Source organism: Annulohypoxylon truncatum, assembly GCF_022578515.1.
Source record: "Annulohypoxylon truncatum strain CBS 140777 unplaced genomic scaffold F4807scaffold_4, whole genome shotgun sequence".
In the NCBI taxonomy this organism is placed as follows: domain Eukaryota; kingdom Fungi; phylum Ascomycota; class Sordariomycetes; order Xylariales; family Hypoxylaceae; genus Annulohypoxylon; species Annulohypoxylon truncatum.
The window spans coordinates 1,009,629-1,025,838 of record NW_025953790.1 but is presented as its reverse complement, the minus strand read 5'-3'; the positions used below and the strand labels follow the sequence as shown (position 1 = coordinate 1,025,838).

Sequence of the window (16,210 nt, the reverse complement as noted above, 5' to 3'; positions counted from 1 at the left end):
CGTTGTTCTAGTGAGGTCTAGAATCTTGATGAGAAGGTATTATTCCGTTCTGTTTTAGGTAACTAGCGCCATTGGACCTTGACCGTTTCTGTCCTGATGTACCCGCTTTTCATCGTTCTAAAAAGGTTCAATTGGCCGATCTCGAAATTAAGCAGCGTTTAGCTTGGGGCTTGTTGGCTGCTGCAGCGAATCAGAGGGCTGTGCCTGTTTAAACCCTGCGCGCGACGGGCGAGCGACAAGCACCAATACCCTTGCAAACTTTGTAAACTAGATCCTTTATGACCAATCCCCTTTAACTCCTGATCCAGGGTGGGCCCCGATGGTACTGAACTGGCTCCACTAGCAGCTGATCTCGCTCATCCTCTTCAACTCCTCTAATCCCCTCTCTCCTTCTTTTCTCTTTCTTCACGATCTTCATCGTCGTTGCTGTCGTTGACGTTGTCGCTGCTTTGTCGGTTCAGAGAGTTCATTCGTTTGGCTTCACCCTCCCTTCACTCCCTCCCACTCACTCTTTACTTGGTTTCAACTTCACTCTTTTTTAGTTGATCCCGTCCAATCTTTTTTCCTTGGAGTTCTCTGAAGTCTCGATTCCCTCCCTTACGTAGGTCCCAATACTCGCTTGATGTCTCGAACCAATCTAGGAATTTGAGATGCTCTACCATTATTGAGCCAAATATCTAACATTTTGTTTCAATGTAGCCGAGCCATTCATTGATTATTCGACTGAGCCGAACGAAATCCCCTGACATCCGACATTGACACATTAACACATTAACAAACAAACGATAATCTTAATATCGTCAGATCTACACCCGTTATCACACCCCAAATCACCGAGATATCACCAATATGTCTTCTACTTTCAGCAACCTTATTGCCCGTGGCAATGCTGTCCTTTCTAGGCGGGACCTTGACATGGGAGGCGAATCTGACACCGTCGTCAATCTCATGATTGCTTTTCTTGGCGTCGCTTTCTTCGCCCTTGTTATGGTAGCTCTGCTTATTATGCTACGACGAGCAAAGCGCGAACAACAGATGCAGAAAGAAACTCTACCCCAGTACAACGATATCAAGCACGATGACTACAGCACCCGTCGCCTGACCATCCAAACCGCCAACGGCCGACAAAGTATTCTGGTTGTGAACGGTCGCCCCATGCTGGCTGACCCGAGTGCACCACCCTATTCTCCCACCAACGTCCCCGAGATTCACATCACCTTCCCCGACGAGCAGGACGAGGCCGGCCGCCATAAGAGTGGTCGTGTCGTGGTTGTCCGAGTTGGCGAGACCTCTGTGGGTCTTGAGCCCGTGAAGGAGGAGCAATTGCCCGCATACGAGAAGGAGAACAGCGGTTTCTACTCGATCGACATGGACCAAATTGGCGGGTTAAAGGAGAAGGACCGTTCCCAATTCTCCTAAGCTACAACTAGCATGATCTTACCGTCGGTATCACTAAGATCACATATGCTACTCAACTATTGCTACTAGCCGACTTCCAAGGGTTATTAAACTGGATGATGGGGGAGTATGGATGATATATATACATGCATGAGTAATGGTGTACCTATACAAAGCAGATGTTTCTAAAGTCTTCCTTCTATCCGCCTCTCTAGGTCGGGGCGAGGAAGTCGAAGACGGACCACGGACCGCGCGGCGGAGGGGGAACCTGGATGGACATTTCGTGACTAGTTCAGGCTTTAGGTACACGTTGGTCCTTGTATATAACGATACCCTTTGCTTTTTGTCTTCCATTTCCTAAGGCCACTACTACGGACAACTAGCCTTGCAGTGAGAGGCAGAAACGAGGCTCCTGGACGCGGTATATATTCTCCATTGTATACTTAAAGTAATTCGACTACACAAACCAATGATCACCGGTATTCCTTGCTGCGCTTGGAGTGCTAGTCGTCCTTTTTTCTACTTATCTTTTGGGGTTGAGAATTGTGTCACCTCTCCGTCGTACTGAAATAACGTGTAAAAGGGAGACCGTTGCCCCGTTTAAGCCTTTCACGGTTCATGACCCCAGCTTCTAATCAGATTCAGAGTCAGCTGGAATGGATAGGGAATGAAGAACATGGAAGCATCTGCTCCATAACCTAAGCCCATTCCAACCATACACGGTGAGGTGGAATCGGCGGTACCGCTTTTTGACTACGCCATCTCGACACCACAGCTCTATACACTCACTCTCAAGACACTTGGTATAAATACTTATCATGAGTTGTGGAGAGGATGATTAAGGATAACTTACCAACTGCACGCAGCGAGTAAGCATGCTAACCGGTCTGCCCTTGGAGAGAACTAGTTAGACGCCTATGAGCCAGGCATGGTGAAAAGAGTTCGCAAACGATCAAGGGAAAGAGGATGTGATGCTCTCAGAATAAAAAGTTGTAGGTTTTTACCACATTTGCGCCACTCGAATGGCCTGCTGCTCTATAACAAAAGCGACAGCCATGTGCGGGAAGAAACTCTTCGTTGAGCGTTCTAGAGATAACGTTCCAGACACAGCTTGATCCGTCGGGCCTACCTGCATCTTTAAAGCCAGCATTTTCGCTCGGAAAACTCTCGGAGCGGAAGGTGCCGGACCTCCACCGGGACCCCATGCTTATACGCCGTCCATGCTCGGGATGTTCCAGTTTTCTTCGTGCGGGACGCTATTTCGGCGAAAGTCCACGGTCCGAAGGATTGCTCGGAAGCCCACCGGTGCAGAAACTTGGACATGAAGATTCGTTCATTAAACTGGATGAGGTTTAGGTCGTGAATATACCCCTCAGGGGGGCCATGTTTCGATATACCGAAACACTAGTCTACGTGCGGGGATCGACCAGTTAGCTACTGTCCCTTGCAAATTGGTGAATGGGACATACTGGTGTATGTAGTGAACACTATAGATCTGGTTCGAACCATGACAAACTAGCTTTCCTCCTAGAGCTCGATAAGGCTCAATGGTACTTATTTTCTCCTCTAAGGATTACCCCTTGCAAGCACATGGTAGTCCGGCCTCCTGAACGTCCCTGTTTCGAGGCTAACATAAGTCGAGCCACGCCAATACCGTGTCATTTCTCGCGTAACCACACCTACGAGGGTCGAATCTAGCCTGCGTCCAAGAACGATGCTAGAAAAAATAGTATAAGCATCAAATCTAGGTTACATTATTCAACACCCACGGAGTGCCGGCTTACTCATAAACGCGGCTCGCCAGCATTTTGGGCAAAATCTAGCGTCGAAAGCCCCTTAAGGAAACGTAGGGTCCCAGACTTAGACCAGACCCATCTGTGGCGGGAAAACTACCTCTCCGAAGACTACCAATGTGGTAGACATATGATGCATTATGTGAGCAGTCTTCGAGGCTCTTGTTAGCGCCAGCTTATCGTACAATGACGTAGCTCTACACTCCATGTAAGCCGACATAATTGGTACTTATCTGTTGCACATGAAGGGAATATTGCGGATACACGGGTTTACTAGAAAAAGTGGCATGAAGCGAGCACGTTGTCCTTCATATGTGGTTTTGTGAAACACAACGGCGTTTCTTTCTTCGACGCTGGCATGATAGCTGAATAACCTAGAGCTCGGTAGGACTAACCAGGAAATAAAAACCGAGCTCAAAAAGAGCAGGCGAATTGACGATAGTATATTCAGAACTCTGCCGCGATGGAGGTCACATTTCGCCGGAATTTTTAGGTTGGTCGCGCGACATACGAGCTTATCGAAACCAGACCGCATATTTCTCGTTGTCTGACGATTTATTAGATATCTATTGAAATCATTAGGCTGCTGTTACGTGAATAGTTCGTCATGAAGGCGGATAGGTTTTCCGGGATAGCCGTTTGTAGTGCAATGCCGTGTTATGTATCATGTTGTAACCAAGGAACACTCGTGTATGCACAGCCAAGAGGCAAACTTCTCTTTGGAAAGATTTATTTGATTGGTGAAGGCCGTTTCAGATAATAACGTGTTCTGTACAAGTGTACCGCGAAGGTCTATCCCGTGCTAATAAAAGTCGTCGGTAGGTAGTGCAAATGCCAAAGCTACTTGCGTAGTTTTGATGTTCTCTCTCTCGTCGATGTCGTATCGAATATCTCTTCTCGGCGCCGAATATTGTTAAGGCATTTGTCGGTGAATCAATAGTCGCGAAGTAGAACAGAAACCGTTATGTCTCGGCTGCAAGTTCTCGGGTATAAACAGAAACCACCTAGTAGTCTACAATTGCTTGCGTAGGTACTTGGGTAGAAACGCGCCAGCTAGGATCTGTTAAGACGTACTGCATAAGGCTGCCTACCTACCTAGGTACCATGCCGATTTGCGGGTGATGATGCCAGCTTCGCAGCGTCGGTGTAGAACTTGAATGGTTGAATTAGTAACTACATAGGTGTGGGATGTGGGATAGATAGGTACCAAGGCCGGATCGTGCCGTAAAGGAACTATGGTGCTGACCGCATACCATACCATCCTGATAGTTATGGTAAGTGCCAGCTACATAAGAATCAGGTAATAGCTTGTAACCAGGATTGATCGGCATCCGAACGAAAGACTATTTCTTAGTCTATATGTTACTTGTGATATCATTGGCCGTCTGTCTTCAATAGTTGTGGGCATGGACATGTCAGGGATGTCTTCGGGCTCCCCCAACTGAGTATCGTGTCGCATTTCTCGAGTAATGCCTCAGTATCTTGGAAACTTAACTCCGTCAATACCGATACCTCCTTCCCGGTACGATTTGACACGTATGACGACTATATCCATGGCTCAATTATTGGCGATAGAATATCCGGCGACGGGTTGTTGGCGGGGTTTGAATACTGGCGTGAGGTGGGTACCAACCTACCTAGGAAGGTCGCAAATAACTGTTATGCTCCCATATATGACTTTTCAATGACTTTAGCGTTGGTATAAAGCTTCTTTCGTACCCTTCTTATGTGTTGAAATAAGCACCATAATCTCATATGTTACCAACCTGAGATACGGTACTAAGAACCCATCACCATGGCAACAGTCGCAGCAAACCAGGAAGCCGTTTCCAAGTTCACCAAAACCATACACAACGATACGTATGAGTACATATCCCCGAATAAATTAGACCTCTCGGGAAGATCGGTCTTTATCACCGGCGCCTCCAAGGGCGTTGGAAAGGAGATCGCACTTAGCTTTGCGATAGCCGGCTGTAGCAAAATAGGCGTTGGTGCTCGGTCTGACCTGTCGGACGTTGTGGTTGAGATCAAGCAAGCAGCAATAAAGGCAGGTCGAAAGAATGAGCCCAAGGTTGTTAGCGTGAGGCTTGACGTGACGTCGGAAGACAGCGTCGAGGCAGCTGCAAAGACTATTTCAGACGAGTTTGGCGGGAAATTAGACATTCTGATAAACAACGCTGGCTATTTACCGGAGTGGCTACAAGTCGGCGCCTCTAAAGCGGACGAATGGTGGACGACGTACGAGGTTAACGTTAAGGGGGTCTACCTATGCAGCAAATACTTTATTCCGCTGCTTCTCGAAGGAGACCTTAAGACCAACGTCCTCACGACAAGTGCCGGGGCTATCGCGGTTGTACCCAGCGGTTCGGCATACCAATCCACCAAGTTCGTAGTTTGCCGGCTCGCAGAATTCATCGCGGCGGAATACAAGGACCAGGGCCTGGTTTGCTTCGCGCTTCACCCCGGCGGCATTAAGACAGAACTGGCCTTACACATGCCCCAAGCCATGCACAAAGTCCTAGTCGACGAACCGCAGCTTCCAGGACACTGTACCGTGTGGCTGACTGCGCAGAAACGCGCATGGCTGAGTGGTAGATACGTCAACTCCAAATGGGATATGGAGGAGCTTGAGAATAGGAAGGACGATATTGTCAAGCAAGACTTACTGAAGTTTAGGATGACAACGGCGGTCTAGATGTTTATAGGCAATGTGTATAAGAAACAGTGATATATTATAAAATAGGAACTCTTCATTATGCATATACCTAAGGAAAAGATGAAGTTGAAGTGAAATTCGTAGGATTCAATAGGATCTATTAGATAAGCATATACCTTATGTAATTTGTAGAACGCCAATGGGTAAACAGCAGGAGCCAATGGCTGTACAAGGGTTCGTCATACTACATGTACCCATGTATCAATAAACTCTAATTGGAATCCCAAAGGCTTGAAGGTTCCCACAACTACGTACCTAAACTTAAGCTTCTTTTTTGACACGACGTTCCTTTTTACGAATTCACATATTATTTCAAACTTCCTGTATTTCTACACCATGGTCACTTCTTTAATACACGCGGCTTAGTTAATTTTCTTCCAGCCGCGCACTCTCCTTACTTCTCTTCTTGGTAGAAGTTGCATATAGAAGGCCAATGGCCGCACCAGAGCCGTACACGACGCGTTAATTACTTTCCCCCACGGTCCACGGTCCACGGTCCACGATCCACCACCCACGAAATATGCCCTCCCGGAATACCCGACCAAAACCTCCCACCACCGAATACAAGAACATCGCAGCAGAATGGGCTCGTGCAAAACGACTCAAGAAGGACGGCGGCCCGTCTGTGGAGGAATACCACCGCATAGCTCTTGAAGTTAACCGAAAAAGAGCTTTTGGACGTCGATGTCTCTGGACCGTAGGTTTTTGGGTCTGGTTGCTGTGTATACACATCGTTGGCATATTGCTCTTTACTAGCGGCTTCCTCTTGACCAGGCTGGTTCTGGACGAACGATCAGAGTGCGACAGCCCACCCATTGAGCCTTTGCTGGAGTGGAAAGGGAGCGGCTCTATAGAGGGTGGCTGCTGGCATCCTAAGACCTTTAATAAGGCTGTTGTGGTTCTGATAGACGCTTTGCGATACGATTTCACAATTCCAGTTGAGGACAAGGATACCGCAGCCGTGTATCATAATGCGCTCCCCTTTCTCTACGAGACTGCGGTCCAGTCACCAGAAAACGCATTTTTGCGACCATTCATTGCTGACCCTCCAACCACTACTCTTCAGAGGCTGAAAGGTCTAACGACCGGGACCTTACCTACATTCATTGATATGGGATCTAACTTTGCCGGGACGGCTATAGAGGAGGATAATCTACTAATGCAATGGAGAGACCAAGGGAAGCGAATCGTTCATTTAGGAGACGACACTTGGACCGCTCTGTTCCCTGGCTACTTCCAACCAAATATCAGCAGAGCCTACGACAGCCTTAACGTCTGGGATCTCCACACAGTGGATAATGGCGTGATAGACCACATATTTCCATCGTTGAAATCCGACCAAACGCAGCAATGGGACATTCTTATAGGACACCTTCTTGGCGTGGACCATGCTGGCCATCGATATGGACCTAACCATGCCGCTATGACTGCCAAGCTTCAGCAGATGGATAGTTTCATCCAAGATCTTGTGAAAGAGATCGACGATGAAACGTTGTTGGTTGTTATGGGTGACCATGGTATGGATAGTAAGGGCGATCATGGCGGCGAAAGTGACGATGAGGTCGAGGCAGCTTTATGGATGTACTCGAAAAAGCCGGTATTCGGCCGCACGCAACCCGAGTTTAAGACACCGCCAGCGACGGCAAAAATCAGGCCAGTAAATCAGATCGATCTGGTTCCAACTTTGGCTCTTCTCCTAGGTATTCCTATACCGTATAACAACCTTGGCCGGCCTATCGAGGAAGCTTTTGCTGGTCTTAAAGGAAATGCCTGGGACTATCTGGCTGCTGCTTCCAGCATCACGTCCGCTGGGATCAGGAGATACCAAGCATCCTATTTCAAGGCTCGCGGTATTGAACCAAGCACCTTACCCGGATCTCCCGCATCACTTTGGAATAATACCGAAGCACTTATCCAATCAACCACCAAATCGAAGCCGTGGAAAGAAGTATATGATGCTTATACTGCTTACCAGGAGGTGACTTTAACTCTGTGTAAAGATCTCTGGGCTCGATTTGACATTCCAAAGATGGTGCTAGGTCTCGTGGTAATGGCGATTGGTGTGGTCACATTATTGCTCTATGTATCCAGAGACGAAGACGAAGATTTTGCAGTCCTAGATGATGTCGAGCTAGACTTCGCGGAGAAGAATCTGGAATTACAAGGTTCAACGGAGCCGGAGGTTGCATCTTACAAGAACCTGACTAGGTCGCTCGTCAAGGCGGGGCTTTCAGGTGGTGGATTAATAGGGGTTCTCAGTTTTGCGCTCGTTAAGCTCACAGAATCCGATGAGTGGCTATTGGCTATCGCCGCGGCTGCTATTGGAAGCATAATTGCTGTGGCTAGTATTCTACTCAAGATACGTGGAATACACATACTCAACCTCCTACCAAACACTTCTTGGGGATGGTTGTCTGTTATATTCACGTTAAGCCAGTCTATCGGCTTTGCCTCCAACTCGTACACGATATGGGAAGACTCAATATCATTGTTCTTCCTTTCAACGTTTGGTCTTGTAAGCGCCATCTCCGCGCTCCAACGACCCTCAATTCGTGACCGAACTCTGGGCGTTTATCACTCTGTCTTATTTGTCGTTCTTGGACGACTAGCTTCCTTCTCAAAACTCTGTAGGGATGAGCAGATGCCCTACTGCACATCGACATACTATGCCTCCGCCAACTCTTCTACATCAGCCCCCTGGCAATTAGCCATCCCTTTCGCCGTGTTTCTTATTCTCCCGTCTATAATTAAATCATACATGCAAACCTCGCGGTCATACGAGGGTCTCGCACCCATCTGGGTTGGCTACGTTTTCCGAACCTGCCTCTTCCTCGCTGCCGTCTATTGGACTCTCGACGCCGCAGACAACGGAGGCTGGATTACGTCGCTTTCGGAGAAGATGCTCAAGACTATACACGTTTCCGTCGCCCAACTAGTCCTAGCACTGGCCGTCGTGGCCGGCACCACAGCATTCGCCTGGGCTCCCCCCTGCGTCTCCATCCTCACGACGTCAAAGAACACCCGCACAGCTCAGGTCACCATCCTCGGGTACGGCAACGTGAACGGGGCGCGGTACCTCTTTCTCCCGCTCAACATCGCGTGCGCGTGCATCCTCCTCTCGAAGCCGATGGGCGGCGGCGCCATCGCCATCATGCTGTGGCAGATCCTCTCGCTGGCCGAGATCGTCGACCTCAACGACCTGGGGGCCGAGACGGTGGGGCCCGTCGCGCTCGCGCTGCTCGGCAACTTCCACTTCTTCAAGACGGGCCACCAGGCCGTGCTCGCCTCCATCCAGTGGGACAGCGCGTTCATCCCGCTCCTCACGATCCGCTACCCGTGGAGCCCGCTCGCGGTCGCGCTCAACACGTTCGCGGCCCAGATCCTCGCCGCCGCCGCCGTGCCCCTGCTCGTCCTGTGGAAGACGGGGCCCAGGCGCAAGGGCGTCCTCGAGAGCACCAGCCGCGCCCTCGGCGCCTTCGTCGCGTATTATGCCGTCGAGAGCTTGGCTACGATGGCTTGGGCCGGCTATCTCAGACGCCATCTCATGCTGTACCGCGTCTTCAGCCCTAGGTTCATGATGGCGGCTGCGGTGCTGGTCGTTGTTGATCTTGTGGGCATTGTGGTTGCGATCTTGGGCGTGCGCACGAATACTTTGGCTATTGGCGAGGTGTTCGGGCTTGCGGATTAGGTAGGGAGTGGGGATAGGGGATAGGGGATAAGGAGGGGAGGGGTAGGGGTGGGGGGTAAGGGCTAGGGAGTAGGAAGAGGATGCGGATGATGTGATTGTGGATGTCAACGCAAGTCCGAACGGCGGGTGACAAAGGAGAGAAAGAAAGGGAAAGGAAAGGAATTCGTGTCTATAATTCTACGTTTGATCAATCGATCATAGGATAGGAAATGGTGTAGATAAAAAAAGAAAGTGTTTCATATGTTGCAAACCGTTCCGTAATGCGTGTGTCAATAGTGATTGTCTGTTAGATCAGATCGTATGATGCGATGGCGAGGAACTGGTACGTAAATAGCATGTACGCTTCCATAATTTGTATATTCACGATCTCATTGAATGCTACCTACTAAATGCTATATGTACCTAACTAACTACTCTATCACAGACAGTCTAGTTTGCTTTACATAAATGCATCGGTAGGTACGTAACCGAAACCCACACGATTCCACACCCTTCCGCGCGGGACGGCCGCGGGCGTCGAGGCTTTTGATGTGTAAATAAGCAGCCATCCGCCGATCACATTTCACCACCTACATACATAGAATAAAGCCCGCTGGGAATCAGCCATTATCGCAGCCTGCCTACCTAGATCGTTGGAATTGAGGCGCGGGCATGACACGCATGTCCCCGCCCGTCGCCGATCGCATGGCGACAGGGCGAAGGTGGAAACGTGCTTTGCGCAGATCGATCCATGGGTAAAGGTTTGCATAAGACTTGATAAGGAGGTTTGCGACACTTCGTCTCAACTGCTCAGTCAAGTATGAATTCCTAGATACTTTATGTTTTCGTAATGTGTCATGGATATTTCAGCGTGCAAGACGATATTATAAGTAATCGAATTGTATCTTTATCAATTCGGCTCACCTATACATTAAGTACTAAGTCCTCTCTCAGCGAGGCAGGCTGTAAAATTATGTACATGAATTCTATTTTCGTGGTATGTGAGCACATGAACTCGTGCTTCGCCCCCATGTCTCAGATACACATGTTCTGATCGACGGCAGCCACCGCCACAACCGTAATATACCATCCACCTTATCCAAGCCTCGAGATTCAAAGGATCTCTCCCATCCGTGTGCTTTGTCCCGTCAGGTGTTTTGAAGTCTTCTATTGTTGCATGATGGTACGGAAACCAATGGTATAAATATAGATATCGAATATAATGTGATGTTGTGTATCCCATAAAAAGACAAGAAAAGAAGTCAAGGAAGGTCGAGTGGGTATCAAAAATGCGCCGTTGTATCGTGTTACCGATTCGTAAAAGATGTCATCCCTTATCCAAAAGCCTTTGCTCAAAGCGAGCATGATATACGTCCATTCCTATACCAAAGACGCCCTTGAAATGAACCCCCCAGTATCGAATTAAATGCCGGTTGTGAACCAGTATAATGGATTATATAATCCAGCGAGAAATAGCCATAAATAGCAGCGACACTATAAGCAAAGATGGCGCTTGTGCTGCAGACGTTGCCGCACTATCTGGAAGCGCAGCCGGAAGCACCGTGCTAACGAAGTTCGCTCCACACTCCGAATCGATCTGTTGCGCTGCCGACACGTATGTATTTGCTATCCACTTCTTTCGGTCAGCCGCCGCTGATTGATATATCTTCATCGTCTCGCTTGTACAATAATCGCACGCCGGCAACGCTGATTGAGGTAGTGTCGAGTTGAAGGGTAAATTATAGAGATAAACATTAGAAGCAGTCGTGAGGTTTGTAACCGCATTGACGAAACAATATGTCGAAGTATCTGGGTCAGTCAAACAGGTCGCGCCGTAAATTTCCTCGTATGCTACCATTCCTTTGTAAGCCTGGATGACGAGTGCGTTCTGTTTCTCGTAATCCTCTCCGCAGTTATCATCGGACTTGAGCTTTTCGGCTAAGTCATCGAGATAGCTGGTGCAGCTTGTCTTGTTGGCTGCGCACGATGTCTCAAGAACTTGCGTTATTTCAACTAGAGATCTCATCGCTTGGAAGAAAGAATTGGAGCCCTAGGAACTGTTAATTGCAATTCAGCAAAAATGAGATATTATCATACTAGCCTTCAGGAGTAGCGAAAGGGGATAACAGCTTTGGAAAGTCGGGTCTGCCAGAAAGCTGTTGATGAAGTCAAGGCACGATCCACCTCCATCTTCACCAGAGAAGTTTGCCGCGAGCGCTCCGTCAAAAGGTGTTGGAAGTGGACCCGTAGCGACACTTGTCGTGGCAGCCGCAGTAGAGTCGGCTGTAGACTCGGCTGTAGCAGTCGAGACATCGATCTTATATGTCTGCGTTGCTGGCTGTCTAGGAACGAGTTGGCGATGCTCGTCTTCAGACATGATCTGCCATTGACCATTGACGAAAATCGGAATCCGCGTATCGACCAGTAACGATGTCTCGGTCGATCGCGGGGAGTCCTCTAGTAAAATAGCAGTGGTTCGGGGGATCCATAGGGAAATGATCAGGACGATCACTACTATATGAGTCCAGTGTTTGTGGTAGGGTGAAACGACAGGGTAGCGCGGACCACACCCGCGGCGCAGCGACCACTGACGCCCGAAGGAACAAACTGAAAGCATTGTGCCGCCGAAGCAGGTAACCGATCAGCGGATCGATCGTCCATACATTACTTCGTGATGTGAGAGCCTCGAGTCCGATATGACTCTCAAGAGTCGTAGTAACCCGGTGCTACGATAACCAAACTTAAATGTCTCGAAGCTATGAGTTAGGATCGGGAAGAAAGTCGCGGCCGTTCCCACCATACGTCTTTATTATATCCAATAGGTCTAGACCCCGAAGCCGGTATTGTCATGCGGACCCTGACAAGACAATAGCTCCGTTGAGGGGGGAGATAGCCAATATAAAGGACTGTCGGATAAATGAAAACGTCCCGTGGTAAAACAGCACAAGACCAATGAAGCACTGCTTTTCTATTATAACGGCAATGGCGCAACGAAATCCAAGCAAGCATGCGGGGAGATGTTGGAGCTCGTGGGTTAGTAGTATTCGTCGACGATGATCGTTGCCCAGGTATTAGGTCCCAATAGACAATCAGATAGATGTAAACAGAGATCTAAAAGACATGGGTAACGACCAAAGCACGAAAAGAGCAGAAGGATCGACCTCTTCATAAGGCACGAGCTGCCCACCGGGCTTTTTAATGAAACTCTGCAAGAGCTGCAGCGCTATGATGGTAGCATAAGTTTCCCCCGAGCGTTCCCATTTTGGGACTCCAAGCCGGTTGGCCTATCCGCGAAAAGAGTGACGATACGCCGCTAGTCTAGGTCGGGCGCCTGTCAAGAAATGCGACGGGGACGATGCCACAATTTGGGGTCTATGTAATAAGATGGCGACTTAATGCCTCTCGGTACCTTGGTTAAAGAATGGACCCCAATGGTAATATGGCTGTGCCTATGATATCAATGCTATCGGGCATTATGGTGCGATTTCTGTGATATTTGTGATCTCTGTGCTCCCTTTGGCTTGCCTCAATGAGCCTAGCCAATATAGAGAAGCATGCCGGAAAAGCCATAACACGCATGAAAGTCGACTGGTCGTTTTTGCTCAAATCGGCACATCTCATCCGCAGAAGCCCAAGTTGTCGACGCCGGCGAAGCGACGAAGCAAATGACTAGCATCAAAACAAGGACTTCCTTGTTTGGTTGCATGACTCTCTCCATCTCTGCCAATAACAAGCAGGTTTTGGAAGAATCTGGCAGTCTAGAACTATTTTCTCCGATTCGATTCGATCGATGGGAGAGCGACGGGGTCCCTTGGCTCCAATGGTACATAGGTAGGTAGTAAAATGTAAAAAAGTTGGTGAAAGGATTGAGTGGGTTGCATAAGCGAAATTTCCAGCAAAGTTCCCTTTGGTTGTTAGGTGGCTTGGATGGGAAACACCTGCCAACGAATCACAACGTCAGATAAGTTCCCGACTTCCTTGTTGCCTTTAGAATTTGTTACTTGAATGTGCTAGCACCGCATAAGCTTCTTCAAGGTTATCTCAAGACTAATGCCAGGCACAGCCGCAGTTTCCTCGTGTCTACCTCAATTTTGGCCCCCTTAGCGTGACGGGTACCTACCCTACCTGCTCTTACAGGCATCGTAGCGTGTGATACGAGCTACAAAGTATGGACATTTTATACCGAATAATTGTTACAGGTTAGTACGGGAAATTGCGCACGCGCTGAGTCCATTCATTTCAATTATGTAAGTTAACATTGCCAAACTGCAACCGCATTGAATTAATAACCTTCAAGGCTTGTACGACCAGTTGGTAGTAAGCAACTACATATTTCATAATTCAAATTCAATTCAATCCAATTTCAAATGCCAAATAGCCGTTCAAGATATTCCAACATACCACGCATATCACAAATCACCACCATCGCCGGCAGAATTTGAAGTATTATTGAGGTTGCATCGGATCCGAATAGCACAGGGCAGTACGCGTCCTCTCCCTTGCTCGTAGCCAAGGCGCTTCGGTGATCGGGTTCGCTTCTAAGGGGGACCCTCTTCATTTCTTGCATATTGCATCCCAGTATCTCGGGTTCTTTTTTATTTTTATTTCTTTACCAACAATACCCAGAGGATGGTTCAGTCTAGCGCTTCTGTTGATGAGGTCTTATTATTCAAACCTGGGAGTTCGACTTTCAAGACATCTCAAATCACTAGTTTGCTTTTTGATCAACTCTCTAGAGCACCAACCTGAATACTTGACTCCTTCACAGCCAGGCATCGGAACATAACGTTGTGCAATTAGAGCCTCGAACCCGTTAGCATGGGTAACTCATGCACGCGTAATATAAGTCATACAGGAGATATCTGCAGGATAAGCAGCTTTCCGAACCGCTGCTTTCGCCGATGTGCACGACAGAAGCCACCATCTGCTGCTTGTAACGAAAAGGTAAAAAGTGAAGCTATCGCGAAGCGAGAAGCACCTGAGGATTATCGCGAGTAAATTGATCGCCGATCTCTTAACCGCTACTAGCTAGTTGATCGACGAAGATCGTCCGCTTTAAGTTTCAACTAATCCAGCCCTACATCGCTGATCACTTGTGGCGTGAATGGCTTGAATTCTTCGTCGTCAACTTTTAAGCCAACATCATTTCTAACCCTACCCATCCCGAAGTCTCTCCTAACGAGTGCAGCACGTAAAATTGGTTATAATGCCCTTAGACACGCAGTGACCTACGTTATGACGATCTCGAGTCTCGGAATTAGAATCGGGGTCGATAGCACGCATAGTCGAAATGACACGGTTGTTTCAAGGCCGAATTAGAGCTGAAGTGTGCATACATAATAGTAATGAGACCGTATTCGCAAGTTTGACCTCAGCTTTCCCATCCCCTTCCCGCTGAGACAGTAGAATAGGGTCCGAGTACAGCATCAAAGTCACGATATCTTACGTGTAATACAATCTCAACCCGAGAGTTGAGACGTATGTCATCTAACATCTACCCAGATACCTAGCTTCATGTGTCTACGGCCGATCCATCACCTCGTGGCCAGCGTAAGACAAAGCCTCTCGCCGAATGCCGCTACCCGCGCAATACTACCGACGTGAGACATCCATCGGGACTCGGGAGGGATATATCTATGTGGGTCGTACGATTTTCCCATTCAGCTGGCGAATTTCCACTCACGACCGAGAAGGCATCTCAGGTTTCAGTTATCAATTACTTCGTATTTGTCTGTTTCAGGACGCACAATGAATATTTATCGCTACTTATTCTCCTCGCATCACAGATATCTCCCCAGGATCTAGAAACACCCGATCGATAATAGCTCGAATCCCCGATTTGGGGGCTGTATCAGGTAGTAATAAGCGATACAACTCCACCCCTTTTCTACGAGTGTCGAGTAAGATAGGCAGGTTCTGTGATTCCAACTACATGCTACGTTAGATACCTGCGCCGCCGTCATGTGATTCATGTGGTCGTCCCTACAGGTTCGCGAGGACGGTATTTAATCAGCGGAATACGGTAACTCCTTGTTTGATAAGATCTTAGCCCCCAAGATACTAGGTAGAATCTTCCGGGTTTCTACCCTAGTATCTAGGTAGACGATGAACAGTGAGCATTGTTGATAACTGAATCCGTGGTATCTTGATACTACAAAACCAACGCCTCTAAAACGATGTTCTGGGGCTATATTTTACAGACGGCAGAACACGAAATTCTAATGAAATGATTACACTTAAAGAGCCGTAGGATTCATTTAGTTCATATCCTTCGTCGATGCCTGCCATGGTGGTTATCTCGATGAGGAAGGTCGACTCCGAGATTAAATCTCTTTAAAACTAAATTATATAACCGCTGCCGCCGCCGTTCCGTTGCGAGTCATCATCTCCCCCGACCCTTCACTAGGTCTCACTCGGTGGTCCAACAACGTATTCGATACGGCAGTTTCGGTAGCCACACAGTGATGTGAGGATCCTGCAATGTCTTTCATAGCTGGAACTCTGATTTCAGTCCACTACGATCTATCCCTAGCTTGTTTAGGCTAACCTCGAGCAACTTACGAGTCAGGTAAGCCAAAACCAGCATTGTTGACCCTCGCAATATCAGTAACTGCTCCATTAAGAAGGTAGGCATCA

At 48.2% G+C, this 16,210-nt stretch overlaps 4 protein-coding genes across 4 annotated transcripts; 3 read left to right on the top strand and 1 right to left on the bottom strand.

Annotated features, from left to right (window-relative positions):
• The first annotated feature begins 369 nt into the window (after nucleotides 1–369).
• Nucleotides 370–1,879, top strand: F4807DRAFT_411398 (uncharacterized protein). Its single transcript, XM_047996696.1, has one exon. The coding sequence runs from the start codon at nucleotides 850–852 to the stop codon at nucleotides 1,417–1,419; it is 570 nt and encodes a 189-aa protein (XP_047858027.1). The 5' UTR covers nucleotides 370–849; the 3' UTR covers nucleotides 1,420–1,879.
• A 3,107-nt stretch (nucleotides 1,880–4,986) lies between these two features.
• On the top strand, nucleotides 4,987–5,886 carry F4807DRAFT_456851 (NAD(P)-binding protein; the record flags this gene model as incomplete). The annotated part of the gene is made up of 1 exon (XM_048000944.1): nucleotides 4,987–5,886. The coding sequence occupies one exon, from the start codon at nucleotides 4,987–4,989 to the stop codon at nucleotides 5,884–5,886; it is 900 nt and encodes a 299-aa protein (XP_047858026.1).
• A 279-nt stretch (nucleotides 5,887–6,165) lies between these two features.
• Nucleotides 6,166–10,047, top strand: F4807DRAFT_268682 (uncharacterized protein). Its single transcript, XM_047994552.1, has one exon. The coding sequence runs from the start codon at nucleotides 6,428–6,430 to the stop codon at nucleotides 9,593–9,595; it is 3,168 nt and encodes a 1,055-aa protein (XP_047858025.1). The 5' UTR covers nucleotides 6,166–6,427; the 3' UTR covers nucleotides 9,596–10,047.
• Nucleotides 10,048–10,922: 875 nt separating this feature from the next.
• Nucleotides 10,923–12,589, bottom strand: F4807DRAFT_268670 (uncharacterized protein). Its single transcript, XM_047994551.1, has 2 exons — nucleotides 11,676–12,589; nucleotides 10,923–11,624 (listed from the first exon to the last, which is right to left on the bottom strand). Exons 1-2 carry the CDS (start codon nucleotides 12,189–12,191, stop codon nucleotides 11,028–11,030), a joined length of 1,113 nt encoding a protein of 370 aa, XP_047858024.1. The 5' UTR covers nucleotides 12,192–12,589; the 3' UTR covers nucleotides 10,923–11,027.
• Between the last annotated feature and the right edge of the window lie 3,621 nt (nucleotides 12,590–16,210).

What these genes read in the sequence shown, in the direction of transcription:
- F4807DRAFT_411398 (XM_047996696.1), top strand. Translation starts at nt 850, where the DNA reads ATGTCTTCTACTTTCAGCAACCTTATTGCCCGTGGCAATGCTGTCCTT.
- F4807DRAFT_268682 (XM_047994552.1), top strand. Translation starts at nt 6,428, where the DNA reads ATGCCCTCCCGGAATACCCGACCAAAACCTCCCACCACCGAATACAAG.
- F4807DRAFT_268670 (XM_047994551.1), bottom strand. Translation starts at nt 12,191, where the DNA reads ATGCTTTCAGTTTGTTCCTTCGGGCGTCAGTGGTCGCTGCGCCGCGGG. An exon ending in CCCTTTCGCTACTCCTGAAG is followed by an intron (nt 11,625 to 11,675) that starts GCTAGTATGATA and finishes AACAGTTCCTAG; the next exon opens with GGCTCCAATTCTTTCTTCCA.